General features: G+C 37.2%; 1 protein-coding gene across 9 annotated transcripts in view; it reads left to right on the top strand.

Moving 5' to 3' along the window:
• Positions 1–23,444, top strand: part of GRIK1 (glutamate ionotropic receptor kainate type subunit 1) — a 363,796-nt gene that overhangs the window by 328,507 nt on the left and 11,845 nt on the right. For 6 of the 9 annotated variants that reach the window (XM_026515292.2, XM_026515224.2, XM_026515139.2 and 3 more), the window contains 3 exons: positions 1,275–1,492; positions 13,197–13,422; positions 18,266–18,516. In XM_026515292.2, coding sequence (XP_026371077.1) covers positions 1,275–1,492; positions 13,197–13,422; positions 18,266–18,516 — 695 coding nt within the window. Of the gene's footprint in view, positions 1–1,274; positions 1,493–13,196; positions 13,423–18,265; positions 18,517–19,867; positions 20,018–23,444 lie in introns of those variants that run through there. The other 3 variants (XM_044384517.1, XM_057306620.1, XM_026515096.2) reach the window with 1 other exon arrangement.

Genomic DNA, 23,444 nt, shown 5'->3' with positions numbered 1-23,444 from the left:
ATCCACCCATGAATCAGTACTATTGGAGTGAGCCCTGTATTCCCCCTTCTGCCCCTTTATAATTCTACAACTGGATTCATAGACACCTATAGTTCAGGTTGACCAACAGTTTTGAGCTGGAAAGTTTTCACAAATATTTACCCTTTGTGTCGGTAAACTTGGCCCATATACCCTTTCTTTTAGAGAGGAAGAGTCTCTTGGTAAACATGTTACGTGCCTCCCCATGTTATCTTTTACAAATAATAAACATCGGATGACATCTAAAAATGTATGTTTACCCGGAAGAGCCCCTTTCCACCTGAGAAATGACCAGTCTTTGAAGTATAATTAAAAGCAAGTACTTTGGGGCGCCTGGGTTCGCTCAGTTGGTTAAGCATCTGCCTTCAGCTCAGGTCATGTCCCAGAGTCCCAGAATCAATCCCCACATTGGGCTCCCTGCTCAGCGGGAGTCTGCTTCTCCCTCTGGACCTCACCCTGCTCTCCTGCTCTCACTCTCTTTCTCTCTCTCAAATAAATAAGTGAAATCTGAAAAAAAATTTTTTTAATAAAAAATAAAAATGAGCGCTTTAAAGGACAAAAGTATGCTTTTCAGTGAATCTATTCTTCTCAGTCACACAAGAATATACCTTAGAAAAAAATAATTTTGACTTTAAAAGTAACATAAAACAATGGAAATTGATTCATCTACTGTTAAGTGTAGCTTTATGCTATTTCACTTGATTGTAAAATTCTAAAGTTTTATTAAAGTACATGTGACAAATGGCATAATATATTAATCTTTTATAAGTTTCTCACACTCTTTAATCTTAAACAAAAATAAGTTAGTGTTTCCAAGCTTTCATAGTTGTACAAAGACTAATAACATTTTATTTCACACAATAAGATGTATATCAGACAGTTTAATAGAAGCCCCCTAAGTCTTAGGATTTACTTTTTAAGAAAAACAAGCAAACAAACCAAATCTAAGCAATTAAACTAACTCTATAAATTGTAGACATGTAATAGCTCAGGGCTAAAAACATTTAATACCATCAAATGTTGATAAACTGCATTTTAAGCAATAGTTGCAATTAGTGATCAAAGATCATTTAGATTTTGCTCTATTTTCTTAAAAACACTTCTATCTCACCTACACACAAGAGAGTAAGTCCTTAATGACTTTATAATTTTTATGTCATAAAAATGCATTATCTCCCTAGACTAGTGTCAAATCATGAGTCTTCCCTCTTCTCTTAACTGTGTTTAACACTCTTACTCTGATGATACCATCACAGGATCTGAGCTGATGCCCAAAGCTCTATCGACCAGAATAGTTGGAGGGATATGGTGGTTTTTCACGTTAATCATCATTTCATCCTACACTGCCAATCTGGCCGCCTTCCTGACAGTAGAGAGAATGGAATCCCCCATAGATTCAGCAGATGATCTGGCAAAGCAAACCAAGATAGAATATGGGGCGGTCAGAGATGGATCAACAATGACCTTCTTCAAGGTAAGAAACTGACAACGTATTCTCAAAGGTTATCTCATATTGAGGGGAGGGGGATGTGGAATAAAAAAAGAATAAAAAAGTTAAAAAATTTTCTCAAAAGGAAAAAAAGATGTGGGCAGTTGTTTTCTGTTGTTTTTTTTTTTTTTAATAAAACTTATAATGACACACTCCCATTACAAGGAATCTATGCGCCCTCAACAGTCAGCATAAAGCAATTTCTCTGCTTTCTTTATCCCCAATTTAGTACACTCAGATCTACAGATCAGTATCTTCTTCCTTTATACTAGGGAAAAAAAGAAAATGCTGTTTTCTGAACGTAGCCCAACCACCCATTAACGAATAACTCATTCATGGAACCCACAAAATGAAGATTCCTTAATCTGAAATTCTGATAATCAGAATACAGAATATTTCATCATTGTTTTGTTCTTTGTGTTCTGTATTTAATGAGATAGAAGCAGATAACAAATAAATGTGTCGATACTGGAATTTATTTGGAGATTTGGAACCAAAAAAATTCCCTGGGGGATGCCAGTCAAATATTGTATCTGCACCAATAAGAACAGTGCCCCCAGGGTGGCCTGAAGCTTTCCAATAGCCAGGACTATTGGAGGAGAATAGAAAGGAAAATTAAGTTAAAGTCAATATAGTTTTATTGTCAAGTGCATTTCTTTGTTCAGGCCTTTTTAATTACTTACTTAGAGTAGTGCAACTGATTTCTGCCTTGCTTATGGAATAAGCCTTAGTACTTTTATTATAAAATCCCAGATACAATAGTTCCGCTGGGGGGGGTGGGTGGGAATGGATTTCAATAGATCCAGGGAGTTGTAGAGACAGCAAAAACACTGCAGAGATTATGAAGGTCAGCCCTTCACTTTACTAATGAAGAAAACAAAACCTTCAGAAACTAAATTATCTTTCAAAGGCGCAAACTTGGTGCTAGACAGGGATGGGTTAGAACCTTCTTTTAACTGTTCATGTGAAGAAAAAAAAAACAGTTGTGCAACCAAAATAAACTCTAGAAAAAGCACTGTATCAAGGTTGCATACCTCGCTTACCAAAGATGCAGTTGTCCCCCCAAGATTGAGTAGACAAAAACTGGTGAAGAATATTAATTTAGAACCAAAAAAACTAAGGGTGGGAAAAAAAGGGAACACTTCTTTGTATACCAGTATAAGTTCACCAAAATAGGTACTACTTACTGCAGTAAATTTTATCAATTAACAATAATGATTAATAAATACAAATTACTCTGTTTTAAGTACTTTGTTTAAATTTACTCTGTTTTAAAAGCCAAAGGGTTATCGAAAACATAGTCACATGAAAAGTTGGGATTTGCTTTTCCCCTATGTTAGAAAAAGATGATTTTTAAACATTCTTTTCATTTTAAGAAATACATCATTGATTTAGTGAAGGTATAAAGTGTGGTGATTGTTCCCTAGACAAGTGTTGTTTTAAGGACAAATGACATTAAATATATGGTTATCCAAGTTTATGAAAGCCTGGATTTTCGTAAAATCAATAGTGTGAAGAGACAGAAGTTACCTCAAGCTAGTGATTCATCATGATACTTGTCAGAATCCAGAACGGTTACCTGCAAGGCATAGAGGGCCAAGGGACACTGCCAAAGTAGAATTGGGTATGTCTGAAAAAATATCTGAAATGATTTCCCTCTTTTACCAGTATCAAAAAGTTTTAAAGTATCAGGAAATAGGTAAATAGAGGCAGAGAGGAATCTGCTACCTTCTGAATGCATACTACAAATACAGAAGAGGGACAGACTGCCCTTTGCAAAAGCAACGGATCTGACTTCTCTACTGGACAGTCTGTGTATTCTCAAAGCACCCCTTAGCCTCAGCTTGAGCTGTTTCTGCTCACATGCCTCTTGTGTATCAAGGGTACCGGTCCCCATGTTTCCAGCAGGATCCATTGCAGTATGTTGGATAATTCATTTTTCTACACAGTCGTGTGCTAGTCTCACAAATTCTGCTCGCTGGGGCTTTTCAGAGAGGGCTCCTGCTTGCTCCTCGGCCCTGAAAATGCGGCACGAATTAAAGTGGTCTCTCAGGTCGCCAGGCAAATGATGAGTCAATAAGCATTTCAGGGAGAAAGAACATGATGATAGTAGCAACAACAGCAAGGAGCATAGCAGCGTGTGCAGGACACTAGCTCGTACCACACGCTCTGTTTGTAAATGCTTTACATGTATTATTTCATTGGATCCTTATAAAGACCAGTTAAGGCAATACTACTCCCTTATATGGAGAAAACGAGGCACAGCTCAGTTAAGTAACTTGCCCCAAATGTACAAAGCTGTCAATAAATAAGAGCCAGGGTTCAGCCAAACTTCAGAGCGGGCTACAAACTTAGCTCCTTGAGGGTAGAGAATTGCTCTGTTTTGTTTGCCATTCAATCCCCAGAACCTAAAACAATTCCTGGCACATAGTAAGCACTCAGAAAACATGTTTTCAAAAGATGAACAAATGCACTAATGAATTCTAAGAAAGGTGGAATTCATCAGAGGAGGGAGGACAAAGGAAGGGAAGTAAACAAGTGTCTTTGTCCATTCAGGCCACGACCATGAAATAGCACAGACCCGGTAGCTTATAAAAAACAGAAATGTGTTTCTCACACTTCATGGGGCTGGAAGTCTGCGATCAGAGTGTCAGCATGGTCGAGTGAGGGCCCTATTTCAGGTCACAGACTTTTCGTTATATCCACACATGGCGGAAGGGGGGCAAGGGATCTCTCTGGAGCCTCTTTTATAAGGCACTAATCCCTTTCATAATGGCTCCATCCTTATCACGTAAACACCTCCCAAAGGCCTCACTTCCTAATATCAGCATCTTTGGGGGTTAAAGATTATCATCTGAATGTGAGGGGGACACATTCAGACCAGAGCAGGAGGAATAATAGAGACGCACACAGGAAGAGACACTGTGGTCATGATCCCCAATTTACAAGTTAGCTTGCAGCCGGGCAACCCTATTTATCACAAGGGAATTTATTTGCAGAAAGAGAACAAGGACTAAATCTGATTTAGTTGTCCCCTTGAGGGAGGCAGGCTGTCAGAAATCTTCAGAGGAATACACACTCAGGGTTTTTAAGCTGGATTATTCCACAAGGGAAAGAAACATTCCAGGCTTTCAACTCTCAGAGTAGTTCCACCTTGAGTCACTGAGCGACTGTCGTTAATGGTCAAAAAACTCAGTACTGAGCAAGGTCTTCATTATCATATCACCTCTTCTGCGCCATCAGGACTCCCTCCCCTTCTCTCTTAATTAAAGACAATATCCTCTCTTGGGCTGTTGAATGAATAAGGAAAACCACCTTTGCCCAGTCTAACCTAGCACGTTCTGATCCATTGTTGGGTCATCAGCCATTTGCTCAGATGGGTCTCATCTCCACTCAATCACAAGGAAACTTCTAATAAGAAGCATCTCCTTATCACACACAGTGTAACTTAAAGTGCTTTTGTTCCCAGGGGGGAGGAAAAAAATATATATATACATATATATATATATATATATGTATATGCATATGTGTGTGTATGTGTGTGTGTGTATATATATATATATATATATCCCTTTGGCAGCATCCAAATGGAAGAAATCTGTCTCTTTGCTTTCAAGTTGATCCTAAATTGTTTTTAAAGCTATGGAATAGGAAGTAGCAAGAAGGAAAGAACTATAGAAATTACCAAAATCTGTGAAGACACAAAATACACTGCCTCATATGTGGTCTCTGTGCCACAGAATTTAGAGAAGTTTCTCCTTGAAAAGTGTGGCCAGAAGTTGCTCACTAAAATTTTAATCACAATCCATTGGCTTTTTTCCTTAGATTTTTCTATCTTTGCAGACAGCACAACTTCAGATATCAGATTTGGTTTATTTTATTTTCAACATAAAAAAAACAACAACAAAATTTAATTGTTTAAAGTAGCTCAGGTGAAATTGCACTATCTACCATGTGAATTCAGGTAAGGTTGAGGGAATAAACTGACATGTATTCAGCAAGTGCTGTTCTAGGTACTCTGTTCTGAGACAGGAGAGGCTGAAGCAGTTTTCCTTCACTGAGTCATTTGTACATAGAACAGCTACCTTGGTCATCAGGGGCTGTATTTACACAAAAGAACTAGGATTAAGTCATAAATTCAATTCCACGTGCATTCACGAGGCTTTAGATGGACAGCTAGAATTTGATATTGTCCATAAAGAAAGGAACAACTCTAAGTTTTGTGGCCAAGGTCACTCAGTTAATGATGCTTTTTAAACATCCAATTTTCTCAAGGTCATCAGCACTTTGAGTCTTAAAGTCTTAAGCACTGTGGATGATATATACCCATTTGGTCAAAGGGTGTCAGTTACCACTAGGCCAATTGCCAAGACAAGGTTAAGGAGAGGCAGAGTATTTTATCAACCATCCAGGGACTGTTGAAGATGTTTGAGGAAATTCTCCAAATGTTAGGGGATCTTTTATTTCTCCTTGTCAGGCTGTCAATTAATAAATGGACTTTTTTTTTATAAGTCAGTGTTTTAATATTTCAGAATTTCAAGAGACTTCACTTAAGAGAATTTTTCAAAAAACTCCCTTTTATTTTCCACTAGGGATAATACTAGTTAATAATATGATATTAACTATATTGGTTTCTCAGCTCTCTGCTGCAGAATTGCTTGGTTCTTTCTACTGTTTCAAAAGCCTGAATGGTATAAAGGTTTTCCCTGCCCTTCCAAACCCCTGAGACCACCACCAGCATCTTAGGAAGTACAAAGATCAGTCAGCTCACGGCCAAGCTGTGGACACAACTTGGGTGTAGCTTCCCCAAGGTCGACATGACCCATTTCCTCTTTTATACTCAAGTAATTTGACAGCAAGGGCATCCAGCTACAGCTTCCCCTTTCATAATGGAGCACTAAGACACTAGTTTTCTCCATCTCTCATAGAAGGTAAGGAAAGTGTGAAAATTCTCTTTTTTTCTCCTTGATGTAATTCTATTAATTACCTTTCAGAATAAACAGAATAGTCTAAACTCTGGTCTCATGATGACAATTCAGCAAGTCACAATTTTTTTTCCAATTGAAGAAAACATTGTCATAAAAAGTCTAAGAACATTTTGAGCCCTGAAAAGGAGGATTTCCCAGTGGCCCTTGCAAACCAACATCCAAATGGGATAATGGTGCTAGTCCATTGTTCAGAGATTGAGGATACCAGCCAGTCTTCTCAGGAGATATACCTAACACCAATTGCTGGGATACAATTTAAAACTTATGGTGAAGTGTTTCAGATTACACGCTCTGGAGCCCGACAGCATAGCTTCAAATTCGGACTTTGCTGCTTTTTAGCTACCTAGACCTTGGCAAGTTCTTTAAGCTCCACACCTTGATTTCCTTTTCTGTTTATTGAGGATAATAGCTAGCTCATAAGATTATTTTAAAGAATAAAGGACTAAACAGGTCATGTGTTTACAGTACTACTCGGCAAATTGTGAACAATCAGGAAGTTAGATATTATTATAATTTTCACCACCAATGTCATCACCATTAGCATCCAACACTTACCCCTAGCTATCAGTCCTACTTTTTCAGTCTCTGTGAATTTAGAAAAAACAAAAACAAAAACTCTATGTTGGCCTTTGCTCCACTTTCTTACTGTCAGTGATCTCTGGAAGGTGTGCCTTCTGCTAATGGACAGAGAAGTCTAGAGGGAGTGCCAGTGCCCAAGATTTCAAAGACCTTCAAAGGCTAGGCCAGACAAAAACCTTAGTTTTTGGAAGCTTTTCTAGGTACATACATGGTGTTTGTGGAGGAACCATTTCCAGATGGGAGATAGCCAACAGATGGTAAGGCTGTCCTTAGAATTCAGCTGAGAAGCAGAGCAAGGTAGTTCAGAAGGATTCATTCCAGCTTACATGTTTTCCAGGATCTCCAGTCATAGCTCTTGTCATAGCGCTTGAGGGTGACACTGTAAGACATTGGAGGGGGGCAGGTATAAGATTGTATGCAAAGCTTGAAGACCGGAAGAGCAATAAAGAGACGAGACGCACACAGACCTGTTAAACACACGCACCGTGTGATTCAAGAGCATGTCTTGTGCAGACAGGAAGTAGTGTGAACACCAGAAGTCCTCGTGAGCCAGAGGGGTAGAAAATACTCATGTAAGAAATGTTTCTCAGTACAAGCTTGCCTTGTAATAAGTCACTATCCTCTCAGACCCAAGCCAGAGGATTACACAGATTAGATCATGATTCAGTCTCAAATGACTTGGATAAAATAGGTTTAAAAAAAATCATAACAGACTTGTCATTTCTGGCTTTCATGGTCTAGGGACTTTGGACTGGCTATGGGAATACGGGACTCTCTAACGTTCATAATCTCCTTCCAGGGAATGGTTAGGAGCTGTCATCAACCCCAAAGACATTTCAAGGAAGTTACTGAGCACCACACCAGTGGAAGTGAAGCAATGAGCCATTATGGGGAGACAAGTTGCAGACAGAAATAGTCATATAAAGAAGCATAAATGAAAGACATTTCTCAAACTTCTCTGCATAAGAAGATATTAGCTTGTGTTGGAAAGATTCAGCTAATTTTACCATCAGTACCCAAAATATTGAGTCCCCGTACATTAGAAATGTATTTGGGAAGAAATCCATGAGGTCAATTAAAGTTAACCTTTTTCAAATCCTGGTATATTGCCTGTAATGGACCAATCTTTAACTCTAGACAGGAGTTTTAACTCTAGACAGGTGTTTAAATCCCACTGAGGGAATTTTTTAAAGGGAGCACATGAATTTTTAAAACCTTGGAGAGTCTGCAAATGTCATAACTTTCTATCAATTCAAGATAGGAGCGTGATCAACCGTAATAATCATACTACATACATTTGAAAGACAGAGGTCCTCACTATAAGTAGAGATGCTTTCTTTTGAGATCTTCTTTCAAAGGGATTTTTGTAAATTAAATCATATTTTTAAAATTCCATGAGAATAGATTATTTAATGAAATAATATATTTAATTGTCAGTTAAAGAAAATGGTTTTTTTAAAGACAAACTATTTACCTCTGATGCCTCTGCTTCAAAAGCTTGGATTTCTACCTAGTTGATTTCCAGGTCTTTGACTGAGTTTCAAGATTTATCTTAAATCAGAGTTTATCTAAAGAAAAAATAAGTTGAAGATTTTAAAATGTAACTGTTTTTGGCATTTTATTTGCTCAATATGCACATATTCACCATGTTTATAATAGCATTTTTGATAAGCTAACAAAGATCAAATATGAATAATTTATCCCCAGTGTGTATGTATGCATGGGGAGTTATGGATATATATATATAAATAATCATATCTAATTTTTTGTCTATACAAATGTAAGCTGCCTGACTTTATGTATATAGTTCCATACATCAGACACCAACTACGAGAGGTGCAACAGTTTGATTATCATAGGAAAATAGCACCACTACTCACTACAATTGTTTCTTTAGAAAATTTAGCTGTTAAAACATTAGCCAAACCGTGAGTTTGTTGTTGGGTATATGAAAACAAATAGCCGATTCCCTGCTGGTTAGGAACACAGAACCTGGAGCCAGATTGCTGGAATCAAATCATAGTTTCATCAGTTCCTCAGGTGGCGTTCTGATTCCTCACATATAAAAGAGGCATAATAATAGCATCTTTCTCATATGATCACTGTGAAGATTAAATGAATTAATATACGCAAAGCGCTTAAACAGTGCTTGGCAAACAGTAAACACTGCATGTTCTGGTGATTATTACTATTTTCAATAAGTACTTTTTAACTGAACACAGACACATTGTAAATCATTTCCCAGTGAGTGTTTAACTTGCATGCACTATAGGGGGAAAAAGAGATCTAAATGCGGGTAATCAAATGGAGATCCAGTAATGCTCCCTTATAACAGATTTTAGGTGAAAATATGCTTAATCTTTGCCAACAACATTTCATCAGCAACAGAATAGCCACATAATCAGGTTTAACCAGGCAAAATGAAATTATCTAAATCTGATACTCCTGCAGTATTTGGGGGGAAAAAAAAGATGATTTCAGATTTAATAAATGAAGGCTTTTCAGTTTGGTGACTTTTGCTAAGAAGCTCAGAGTACTTTACAAATATTCTAATTAACCTTTAACATATTCATTGAAATAAGAGGTATTCACTGTTTCTATTTTTTAAATATATATTATTTAAAACGATTTAACAGGCTGAGACTACAGAAGATTTAGAAGCATAAAAATATCTGACTGTCATTCAAACAGTTCCATTTAAGAATTATTAAGATTTGTGTCTTAAAAATGGAAAATCTGTTAAAAAGAAATAAATCTAACTACTACCAAAATAGTACTTTTTGACCTAACAAAAAATAAACATTACAGAAGAGGGCATGACAATGGACAGAACTCAGAAGTGAAGAGGAAAGAGACCCTAATTCTGTGCTCTTTCACTAACTAAAGGTGACCTTCTGTGGGTCTCCAAAGTCAGGCCCTGCATAAGTAATATGAAGGAGTTGGTCCAGAGAGTAGAACGTAGGGGTTGAAGAATCCTTAAGGGAAACTCTTCCAACCATGAAGTTCTTCCTGTAGGCTTCAAAGGTGGAAAACTGACTGTGTCTTAAGGTACTAGAGCCACATACAGGTATTTCTAACAGTTAAAAATGTTATTCTGTAGCCATATTTTAGGAGTCTTTCTGTTTCTCTACGCTCCCCAGCTTCTCAAATAGTCCATAATTCCAAATGTGGAATACAGTGGAGCCCCACAAGAGCAAAACTTCTAAATGATGAAAAAGAACTTTAACTGGAAGCAAAAGGGTGCTATTTTGTTTACCATCATTAAGCCCCATCAAGAATAGCAGGAGGGGTCAAAGGAATTTAGAACGTTTCCTGTACCTTCAACTTGAACACGTCCTCTACCAAGTGGTAGTTTTCTTACTGGGAAACAGTTCTGCCCTCAATGCTTCAAAGGAGTCCATGCCAGCTAGACTTCCCCTCCCACACCACAGGGAGTTCGGGTCAAGAATAATCTTCTACTCTGAGAAGAAAGAAGTAGATGTGGTTAAATTAAATCCATGACCTCCAGCTCCACAGAGCAGCCCTACTCAGATTGCGGTGTGAAGAACATGCTAACTCAGGGAACATTGTGTCACCAAGCGGTGAGGAGACAAGAAAAGAAATTGAGAGTAGGAGTTGAGAATTTTTGTAGTTCATGGATGTTGTGGTAGCATCAAGTACATGATCAGTGGATACTTCTCCTTGAATATAGATGACTTTGAGGGCTGTTGAGTGCTCTTGGTGAGCCACACACTATACAAGCTGTATGTTAGTTGCATGTAGTAGGACCACAGATAGGTCTGCCATGTATTGAGAAATTAGACAACCCCCCACAGCAGATGATTTGAGAACATACCTGATGGGGCTCCATGACAGGCTTGTAGGTTTTGAGTTGAATCTTTTCATCTCCCTCCATGTCCCTGAAGTCCTGGACTTCCCACATTTGTCTATTTACCATGAATGAACTCATCATTTACTTTGTTTTGTCCTCAACTTCCCTAAACTAAAAATCTAGTTTTCTAACTATTTACAACATTCATTTTTAATAAAAGTTAAATATGATTAAAAAATGGATGTTTCATGGGATTTTTTTTTTAATGTGGAGGGTGACTCTAAGTTTGTGTTAACACGATATAAAATAGCAAACTGCGTCAGGGAATAATCTGAGTCCATGAACTTAAGCTATATTGTCGTAGGTAGAGCAAATACGATTAAAATCATTCTCAGAGGAAATTTGGCAATAAGGACATCCGCTTCCCCAAGACCATCATGGTCCAGTGGAAAGAGCATTGAGTTAGATGTCGGGAGTCCTGGCGTCCAGTATTAGCTCTGATACTGACTAGTTCTGTGACTTTCATGAAGTCTCCAAACCTTCTATACCAAAGTTTCCTCCTCTGTGAAAATGGCAGTTTGAATGAGTCAGTTTCTAAAGTCTCTGACAACTTTAAAATTTCATACTTCTAAGAAAATTATTTTCCCTTAGTGTAGTTTCCTGAAAGAGGAAAAATTTTCTTAGCTGTGTATTTACTACCAAAAGACAGACTGACCTCCCTGTCCTCCTTAGAGTAGCTCTTTATTACAAATTTAGTATTATCCATCACTTAGAGGTTGAAATCACAAAACAAATGAAGCATTGACCTTGATCCCAAAAAACATGCCTTTGTCATGGAGACATGAGCTCCAATTTGCAGATATCTCTGGGGTTGAGGAGTAATTCACAGGGGCCTAATCATGATAGAATGGCTTCCACAAAATACCAGTATCTACAAGGTACTGTTTATTGAATTGTTGTTTGTCTCACAAGACCTTTCTCAGGGGGATCTTCAAATGCCTAACAATCCAAAATAAAGCCATCTGTCCTCCCTTAACTCATAAAGCCCATGGCATTAATTAACCCAGGTCCTAAATAGAGTTAGGAATTAACTGAGCCCCCAGGAACACTTGAGCATGAATAACCACGCTGGAGTTGATGCCACAGGTATTCCATTTATTGCTTATGGCCCCAAATCATGTTTTAAGCTTCTCTGCACTCCTAAGATGATATACCCTATGCCTGCCAAAGAAGCGGTCTCATGTGTGGGGGCTGGAATTAGCTCAGAATTATCAGTAATTCCCATAATGTCTTTCATTTTCAAAATAAATGGAGGGGAGTGTTGATGCAAAGGAAGACAAATTTAGAAAAAAATTGGAAAAATATGGAAATTACAGAGTAAAATGTAAAATGTCTAATCATAGATCATTATTCAAAAGAATAGAAAATCCATATCCAAGCAATATGAAAACTAAGGCAGTATATTTTAACAAAGAAAGTAAGATAATGAGATAATGAAATGTATAGATGCATCTATCATATGCATCATATTTATGGTTTATTATTGATTCTATCAAAAAGCTGAAGAATAAGGGGAAAGACAACATCATAGAACACTTTGTAATGAAATATTCCGTCCTCATTTTCTAAAATATAGTTGAAATTAAAATGGAATATGTACATAAAAAAATATAAATACAGTACAAAGAATTTTCTGATCTGAATTTTAACTTGACAAGAACTTTTATATTCTAAGTTTTCCAGAAAAGATAAGAGTGAATTGCAGTTCTTTCATAAACAAAGCAGCAATAGCACGTGATTTATCTCAGGGCTGTCCCCAGCAAAAAGGCATGCTGTATCGGGTATAGAGACATACGTACCAGAAAATAGTAAAACAATGCTTGCTGAAGTTAAGGGACTGAAGAGGAATGGAGTTAGTGAGTAGAGTCCTGGAGTAAGCTAGCCACTCCTTGGCCCAGTATGCCTTGAGGACTTGTTCTTGGTGGCCACAGTTCATTAGGCAAATGCTGCCATTGATATCAGTGTTCTTTCTTCCCTAACTGAAAGCAACAAAAGGACTTTGAGCCAATGCCTTACATTATTAATGGGCAAGATCTCCTCCTTTTCCTCCATAGCTGCCTCAGGGCTTCCAGTGTTTTCCTGTAGTAAATGGGGCTCTTCTCAACTACCAAACTGAAGTCAAGAATCAACCATACTGGTTTCCTCCCTCAAAAGAACCTCTATACTATTTGGACCACTGGGATTTTGAATAGCTTTAGGGCGCATTTTCTCAGCACTCTTCTGCTGGCGGGTGTTCTTTCTTTCCCTGCAGAAATCAAAGATATCCACCTATGAGAAGATGTGGGCTTTTATGAGCAGCAGGCAGCAGACTGCCCTGGTTAAGAACAGTGATGAAGGGATCCAACGAGTACTCACCACCGACTACGCCCTGCTGATGGAGTCCACCAGCATTGAGTATGTGACGCAGAGAAACTGCAACCTCACTCAGATTGGGGGCCTCATTGACTCCAAAGGTTATGGAGTGGGAACACCTATCGGTAAGCGAGGCAAGGCATGAGCCAAGACTGAGATGGGCAATGTCAATTCTGAATAATAGAAGGGAGTGAACTCAGAGATATCTACTCCACACTCTGAGAAGTTTTGCAATACCTTTAGTGGACTAATCAATAGGGAAGTGCCCATGTAGGTCAGAGACATGTTTTGAATTGACAATTCCCAGATATTTAACTTAGTGAACTTTCAACTCGCTCTTTCTTTCAAGCTCTACCATTAGATATCTGGTTGAGTCTATCTATCTTATTATTTTACTCTCAAAAAATATCTTTAAAGGATATCTTCCTGATTAATCCTCTTGACATTATTGTCTTCAAGACCTATACATGCCTATCTAGTTTTGCTATCTTAAATTATAGTGGAATATAACAAAACTAATTAAGCATATAGATGCTAAAACTGAAAAGGTTAAAATTCTATGTCAAAAGAGGTAAAACCAAAGCTATATCCATAAAAAAAGAAAAAGATTAAATTATAATTATTTGGCAATATGCTAGATACAATCAAGGATAACTATCTAAAACCTCCAAATATTCCTATTTCTGTATTTTGTGCTACTGTTTTCCCTAGTGATATTACTGCCTTGTAGGCATACAGACCCATATAGCAAGGTTTTCTTGCATGTCTAACATATAGAACTATATCGTATATTTAAGAGACAATTATGGATTCTCTCTCTATAGAAAACTGTACCATATAAGGTTTGGGTGAGTAGAGTCACCGGTGGTAATTTGCTTTTTTCAAGTGAATCATTGGCAATTTTGTGATGAGCGTTCCAAAGGAGAGGAATCAGGGGCCACCATAGAGCAGTGTAGTCTAGTAAGCAGAAATCTCGGTTACGGTCAAGTCATATTATTAAGGATCCAAGGTAGATTAGTTTTGCTCATTTACATTATTATTTTTGTTGTTTGAAAGGAATTGCCCAGTCCAACCCTCAACATTACACAAAGATCACAAACTCAAATGCTTATAGAGGTTAAGCAGAGATCATAATTGAATAAATTTGTTTGCTTGAGGAAGCAATAAGGAATGGTAGCAACTATGGAAACTTAGAGACCACAGGGTCATCCGAAGCAGCAGCTGTCTTTCAGGCTAGTCAATTGCATACGTGGGAATTTGAACACAAGTTTGTTAGATGTTCCATTTTTAATTTAAAAATATCAGATTTTACGTAGACTATCCTAAATGTTAGGACATTTAACCACAAATTCATTTTAAAAAAAAAGACTATGTATCCCATATTCAATTTTTGATCAATATTAATTTAATTAACCAGATAAAGATCAACTTTCTTTACCTTTCACTGTGAATACGCAACCAATTTGACTCCCTGCTGTCTAGCTGGTGTTAGAAATATATGGTATGGAGAAATTAACTTATTATTATTATTAATATTATCATTATCATCAAGAATGTATTCTAAATAAATCTGAAGAATGATCGATCTAGGGAAATTATAACTACTTTATTGTCCCTTTATTTTCAATAACTTTCCCTGATGAAAATACCAATAATGCTAATAAAGTGTATATATTTTTTCCCGAGTGGTAGACTTTCCTATGATTAAGTGAACATGCTCTGCCGGAGGCCCAGTGGGATTGTTAGACACTAATTAAAAGAATGCTATGGCTCCTTTTGTAAAACAATCTACTATCACCCTAACCAAGCTTTGTCACCTCATTTTCCATAATAGGGATGGGGAGAGTTAGACAGATGCTATTTTTTTTATATCCCACAACTGCTGATTTTAATTAAATGGGCCATAAGTCAGACAAAAATACCGGGAGTGGCTGCCTTTACCTGAACCTTTTCAAAATCAAGACCTTAAGATTGATTCTGTTATATTCTGCATCTTCTCAGAGGAGCAACTGTGGTTTCTGAATAGAACTATGTTTAGATTAAATTACAGAGTTGAAAATGGCACTTTCCTCATTTTATCTTTCACCCCATAAGCCCACTTTGACCACCTTCAACACTCCTCTTTGCTCACCAAATTTCCTATCTTTAATACTGACAGAAAATAACTGTGTATCATTCCTTCTGAGAATATCTGTACTTTACTATGAGACTTTCAATGGACGTTTCTTCTAATGAGTGAATGTAACGCTAAAGTTAAAAGTTTGGGAGTAGGGAGAATGGAAAGGAAGCAAGGTTTTTGCAACACTCCTGAATGAAAGCAGCAATTTGAAAATGACTTTGCCCGCATGTGCTTGGGGCTCAATGAGTATCACTGCATTGTCTATTAAATGATGCAGAGACTTGAGTGTTCGAATGCAGTCTACTTTTTCCAGCTTCATCCATACTCTGACACACAAGTTCCAAAGTCGAAGAGCTCTTTCCCCTCCCTAGATAAAAAAAGAAATATACTCCAGGAATTTTTCATACTGGTTATAAACCTGTCAGGCTTTTAAACCAAAAACAATGAAGGAATAATTGGAACAGATGGCAGACCTCAGAAAGAATACATCCATTGGGAATACAGCTGTTGGATAAATTTGTGAGATGTTTCTTCTATGATGAATTGACTCTTTACAAAAGCTCAGTGGCTATTCAGGAAGGTCTGTGTGTATACACATATATTTTTTCAAGTGACTTGTAATAAATCACTTCTGATGTCACTCAGTCCACTTAAACAACAACAACAAGACTGAAGCTAAAATACATTGAGATACAAAAAATTCTCCACACAATTCTGTTTTTGCCCTCACTGACCCCCTGAAGGCTCTAAACTCTCCCATGGTCGAAGATTGTCAACGTCAGGTCAGTCACAACACAAAATTGAAGACTTTGCTTCTTCGAGACTCTCAGGACAGAGGCTCTGGAAACATGCTTCCTGAGGGATTTAAAATAAAACTTCGAGAGAATGAAAGCAGTTACAGCTTAAACAGGTTACCAGGAGGCTGGAAATTACCTTCCTTAGAGAACAACTTTAAATGGAGATCCGATCCTCCTCTGTCCGAAATGTTTTAGGTACCGTGCAGCCTGAAGGCAGGAGGAGAGCGTCAGTCAACATTTATTGAGTGCCCACTGTGTATACTGCTACAATTACAGCAGCAACCGCTCCCGTAAGAATGATTCTTACACTCTTCAAAACATTTTCTTGTACATTAAAGCGAAGCTCTCCTGGTTCACTTAATTGCTCACATGCTATGGGTATGTGAATGGTGCTAATTTTGACACTAACCGTTATTCTGGGGGTGTTTAAGCAAGCAGCCAGTATCTTTTAATTTGGCTTACAAGAGCCATTTTCTCACCAAAAATCCATTCTTCTAATTGACAAGCTACAATCTAACTCCAAAACATTTTACTCTTCTTTTAAACTTGATTTTGAGTCCTGACAAGGAAGTTTTGGGAGGAAAGAAAGAAAAATGACAAATGCCACAATGTTAACCTTCTGTTTTTCCAACATAAAACATGTCACAGAACATAAGGTTTGTGTATGTGGAGGCTGACAGCAGGAAGAGGGGCAGGCTGCGGGGTAGAGGAAGCAGCTTTCAGGGAAATAACACGAGGTGAGAAGTAAGAGGAAATGAGTTAAGTCCTTGCCTCTGCCAGTAACTAGTACTTTTATTCATACTTTCACATCCTAAATTTCTTCAAGGCTAAAATACATGGACTGGTTTATATGATTTCTAAGATCTTTTCTGGTTCTAAGATGACCCATTTTTCTATTTGCTATTTGATTTTTTGCATCTTTTTATTTCTGCCAAGAAGAACTTTAAAGTTTGCAACAGAAAGAGCGAAGGTGTACTACCTTCTTACTAAGTAGAAGAAATACCAACAAAAATTCTTAGCATCCAATGAGAAATTGAGTAAATGCATCTTACCATCTTTTAATCTCTCCCTTTGTATTAATTGGTATAGGAAGCCAGTACTGGGCAAGCTATGGCCACCAACAGGTGTCAGTACTGTCTAACCCTAACATAATTAAAAGTTCAACGACATTACTAGAAGACTGGGTATAAAAGATATCAGTGAAGCCCTTGTAAATTTTCCAAACCTAGAGGAATTTTTAGAACCTTTGAAGTATTCAAAACCTAATCTTAATGGTATGTTACTAAGTGTATTAGACAGTATGGACTAATTACTATAACCAACATCTGCTATATTCAAGTGGCTTACACCATAAATGTGTGTTTCTTGACCTTGCTGTGGTCCAGTGTGCATTGAAAGAGAGACTGTTTCATGCAGTCATCCTGGGACCTGAACTCCTTCCAATTGGTGGTTCCACTATCCCTAGTGACTTGAAGTCTTTTTCTTCCTGCCGCATATTTGGTGAAATGGAAAAAGTAGAGGATCATGTTGGGAGAATGTGAGATAGGACTGGAAATAGTCATACGTCGCTTTAGCCCTGAATGCTAGAAACTGGTCACTTCGCCACACTGAATTAATTGTAAGGCAGACTGGGAAATGTCTAGCTGCTGCCCTAGAAAGAAAACGAGATGGCACTGGTGATCATCTAGCCAGGCTGTCACGATGTTAGACAACCGAGAAAAAATAGAATCTAAACAACAAAATCCCCCAACATGGGAAAAGATTTATAAAAAGCTCACCAGAAGCAGAGGTATGTCACAGAATTCCCAGCTCAGCTTTTCCTTATTTAAAAGGAACAGACAGTCTGGGCAAGAGGTAATCTCAGCATGTCAGCTATCCACTTTCCAATTATTTGGAGCCTTCAAAATATAGAATTCAACCTCCGTGCCCTTTGCCAGTCAATTTGTGGATTGGGGTTTCCCACCAGCCATAAAGTCGTTACCTTTAAGACAATAATCCCTCTTGACATCTTCAACCCTTTGGTGACCAACATCCCAATGACCTTACTTCCAGGCTCGCCTTACCGGGATAAAATCACAATTGCTATTCTTCAGTTACAAGAAGAAGGCAAGCTGCATATGATGAAAGAGAAGTGGTGGCGGGGGAATGGCTGCCCCGAGGAAGACAGCAAAGAGGCCAGTGCTCTGGGAGTAGAAAACATTGGGGGCATCTTCATTGTTCTGGCTGCTGGACTGGTCCTGTCTGTATTTGTAGCCATCGGAGAATTTATATACAAATCACGGAAGAACAATGATATTGAACAGGTGAGTCATCTCTTTCTAGGACTAGGTAGTTTTTAGTTTGCGTTATCTGTCTTCAGTTTGGGGGGTTTAAAGACGCCTGCCCTTTTTTGTAACAGTCTATTGACTTAGAAGCCCAGAAGAGCCATTTCTGAGTTAGAGCAAAGAGCTATTGAATCCCTGCCAGGTGCTGTTGGCACTGTAGCCCCATCATTTATTAATGAGAAGAAGGAAGCACCTTATATACTAAATCCAATTAGCACTATTTGGAATGGCAGTGCAGAAATTCCAAACTCGGTTAATTTCTTGAACAGTTATTTGCTCTTAAGATAGAAACCCTAGATAAAGCAAGCAAGAAATAAATCCAAAATTGGAAAAGATATAAAAAGATCTTTGAGAGAAATGTTACCATCTTTCCTTTAAGTCTAGATGCAGACCATGGGCACTAATGCAAAGCAATTTACATAAAGATATAAATGTAGTATTTTGAAACTGAGCACTTACCTCTCTCAAAATATGATTTGTAAATGGATAATTCACCAATTTGGGGGGACCAGGAATATGATGAATTATACAGAATGACAATGAAATATATTAGAGACTTTACTTTTCCAAATTGTATTTAGGATTATAGTTGATTTTAGCAGTCAACCATTATTGCCTGTCACTTTTATCTTTGATAGAATTCACACCAGGAACTTAACACCATTCTGAATAAGATGACTGTGTTAAAGAGAATTCCTTCATAAGCATACTAGAATAAACAATAAGTACAAAGCTCATGCCCATTGTGGTGCATTAGACCACCCATTCAATTTAAAGTTATTGTTAGAATTTTGAGGTTATAAACAATTAATAACAGGGCTAGTTTAATGCTCAGCTGTCAGTGTCCTATTGATTAATAATTTTTAATCAAGGGATTCCACATTTTCACTTTGCACTGGGCCCCACGAATTATGTAGCCAGTTCTGATTAATAATCTCACACCAGTCCCACCTCCTTTAAGTGGACACTCTCCTTACACTCCCAAAGCTGGGGGTGATTGATTAAACCTGGTTTTATCATGAAAATTTTCCCACAATACAAGGCAATTGTGAGAACATTAAGCACCCCTTTCTTAGAGTTTGATAGAGAAAACTATCTTTACTTAAAAGGGAAAATGGACTGTTCTGCTTTGTTTTAACTTTCAATTTGCTCTTGAGGTGTCTTGTTTTTATGCAACTAATTTGAAAAATAAAAGCTTGTATATGTTATGCTTTAATGTGCTTCTCATAATTGTCAGCTTCATTTTATTTAAATTTTCATTTAAACATTCATTTTTGCTTCTGATTTATTCATTTTTTTCTATATTTTTCTCATTTCTTTTGCATGCAAGGCTTTTTGTTTCTTTTATGGACTGCAGTGTAAGCAAACCCATCCAACCAACTCCACTTCTGGAACCACTTTATCTACGGATTTAGAATGTGGCAAATTAATTCGAGAGGAGAGAGGGATTCGGACACAGTCCTCAGTTCATACTGTGTAATCAGTTAAAGAAAAAAACAGTGTGCCCAGTAGAAATCGTTCCTGCTAATTGGTGTTGTTGATGATATCTGTATCGACTGAGCATATATAGTCATAATTCCCTATCCCTTTAAGATGGCAAAACTCATGGACTCTAGACATTGAATTCAATGCACTGAGAACAGATGTGCATTCTGTGTTGAAACCGAGGTGTATTAGGGGTATATAAACTCCAAGATATGTGTATTTTCCAGAATCCACTATACCATCAAGACAATGGTTATCTTAGTTCTATATTCATGCATTAAAAATAAGCAGGTCTTTCCTTATGAAAAAGTAGATCGAGACTTTCATCAGTGCAAAGCATAAAAACAAAATGCTAATATTGTGGAATTGTTTTCATCTTTGTGGACCTTTTTTTCCTCCTCTTTCCTTCTCCCCGTCCCTTACGTTCTGTAGATCTGCATGGTCAAACTACCCAAAGCCCTATCTTTTTGTAGTAACTCCATAACAATGTTGATTTCACTATTTAAAATGAATTATTTACACAAAGACTCAAAGATGTCTTGGATTTTAAAAATTGAAAAATGTGATCCAGAAAATGATAGCTAAACTTGAAACCTCTGGCGTCACAGAAGAGCATTAGCTAAATTGAACATCACTCAGGAAGGCACGACACAGTCAAGAATGATCCCTGGGTAGAAATTCATTATCACCAAGCTCTCACGTAACACTTACTTGACAATCCTCGTAGGTTTAGATCATACCATGCTCAGAGTCTCTAAGGAACTGTGATTTTTTTTTTTTCATGCTACAGATTATTTCTTGCAAGCTCCAAACAAGGTCCTCAACTAGGAACTAATGCATAACATCTTCTATTTTCCACTTACTCTCACTCTGCACTGACGAACATCTTTTCACTAGACATTATTTTATTCCCTTCCTACTTACCCAGGATAGAGTGGTTGTTCTCATAGCAATCTTTTCTGAGCATTGCCACTTTCATACTCATTTCTCTGGACCCTTCGTCGTTATCAATTCATTTCAAGTATATTGGGGAGAAGGGCAAGGAGGAGAAAATAAATAGAGGAAAGAATTTCCATACACATTAGTTACAGATCTCTGTAGATTTATTTTCCACCTGCATTCAAAATGTTGTAAATAATTCCCACTATAACTCAGCTTGGTGACACAGAAAACCAACTGCATACTTAATTTGTTGTTATGAAGGATGTCTGCTGTCCCTCTGGGCTTCTTTCCTCTTCACAGTGAGTAGGGGGATTGAAGATGCCTTTCATCTTCCCTCAATATGGGATCAGTTGGTCTTTGTTCTCCTTAATGGGATTACCTTTGACATATGAAGTTAGCCCCCAAAACATATTTCTCAGAAGTAAAGATAAGCCATCTGTGCAATCATGTAATATTTTGCCTTCTCTTTGCTTGCCTTTAAATGGGTTCCAAATTTCGAACCAGAGGTCTCTCCAATCAACATTATATTTCTCCAGTAAAGCATGTTTAGGAAAGTTGGTTCTTGCCCTGATTGTTTCTCAGTCTTGCTTTCTTCTTTAAATAAATGTACTTTTAAGAAAATATCTATAAATTACACCAACATTTATTTACTATTACTGAAGTGAAAGCAACATACTTTGTCCTAGGTCACAGGTTACATCTTCATAATCAATAGAGTCAAATGTTGGGAAAAATATTTTATTATTCATATTTCATTGATTCTGTATATTGAAATCACAAGTTACATAAGTTTATATTCCCAAGGGCTACTCAATAAATCAAAGGTGCTACAAAAAAAAAGTATAAGGGTTATTGATGAAGTTTAGATGATCAAGGTTAACAATAACAAAATTCACTTTTCTACAGAGACTGTCTTTTAAAAGTGTAACTCAGAGGTTTGGATAAAATTAATATCTGTGTGCCACTGTAAGCATATACTAGCTACTTCCGATATTTACATGTTATTTAACAATTTTCAAAATATTTTGAATATTTTCAAAATGTTTGAAATGATACAGCATTACATTTAATCCTTTCAACAATTTTATTTCAGCTTTACTAACAGAGAAATAGATATTAGTCAGCAGCCTAGAGTCCTAGATTCTAGAATCATAAGAGAATTTTCAAAATCAACCAAACTTAGGTGCAGTTTCTAGTACAGCCACGTGCTGAATGACTATAGACAAGCGACTGAATTTCTCAAAGCCTTGGTTTCTTAATATGTCATACCAGGACATAATTTCTAGGTCACAAGATTGTACTGAAGGAGTATCTTTCGCAGTGGGTCCCATTGGCAAGTGTTACTCAAATAAGATTTTCCTGGTCAAGGGACCCAGGAAGCACTACTCTAAACATTCCTTAACTGCATGGTATCTCATTGTGTTTAATATGCTATGATGCACTGGGAATTTTCAACAAAATTGGAAATTAGTCAGTATTTCCCAAACTTATTAGATAACAGAATCTATTTTTCCCAAGCATCTTGACAGACCATTGTTCTACACATCATACTCCAGGGAACACTGTGATGATGATGTATATTTCATCCAGTGATAATGTACAAAACACATTAGCCATGCCTGGCACATAGCTGCCATTTAATAACAATAGTTTTGTTTATTGGGTGCAAATTTTAATTTCTCTGAGCTTCAATTTCCTCAATTGTAAAATGAAGATCTGTTGACCTATATTTGCTATGAGCATTAAATGAAATAATATAATGGCATAGAAAATGAAATCATTTATAAAAATCCTGTTAAAAGATATTGGCTAACAGATGTTAGTTCCTTATAGAGAAATTAAGTATTGGTCTCTGGTCAGGTGGACACCAAGTACAATTTATCATGCGTCTTAATACAGTTTGGAAAAGAGGTTTTCCAATTTAGAGATTCAAACTGTAATCTAAAACCACATTTCCTCATACAAGGGCAATTTCATTGTACCCAACAGAAGGACCCAAATCAGCAATACGTGAGGATCTAGCAGAAGTTTTGAACCTCATCTCTAGAAATTCTAATTAGATTAGTCTGAAATGGGGGTAGGACAATAGCTTTTTGTTTTTTTGAGATAATCAGTTGATTCTATCATGTAGTAGTGATCTAAAGCATAATCTTATGCATGTAATTGGCATTCAATAAGTCACTAATGTTTATTGATTGATTCTAGAGGCATGACCACTAATTCTAAGCAAGATATAGCACAGATTTGGCATTCAATGCTCAATACACCTTCTCTGGAGAGAATTCAAAAAGAAACTGAACATCTTTGAGATAAAAATGTCGTGATAGTCAATCGACAGACTTCATATTTAGTTATAGGAGCTAGGCCTACTCAAAATGATCAAATCAGAAGTTTAATTTTTTCCCTTGAAGGACGTCCATACATTTCAGAAATGTAGGTTCCTTACACTCACCTTTTTCTTGTTTTATACACGCCCCAGA

This window comes from Ursus arctos, unplaced genomic scaffold, assembly GCF_023065955.2.
Source record: "Ursus arctos isolate Adak ecotype North America unplaced genomic scaffold, UrsArc2.0 scaffold_4, whole genome shotgun sequence".
Taxonomy (NCBI): Eukaryota; Metazoa; Chordata; class Mammalia; order Carnivora; family Ursidae; genus Ursus; species Ursus arctos.
This window is presented reverse-complemented; position numbering and strand designations above follow the sequence as displayed.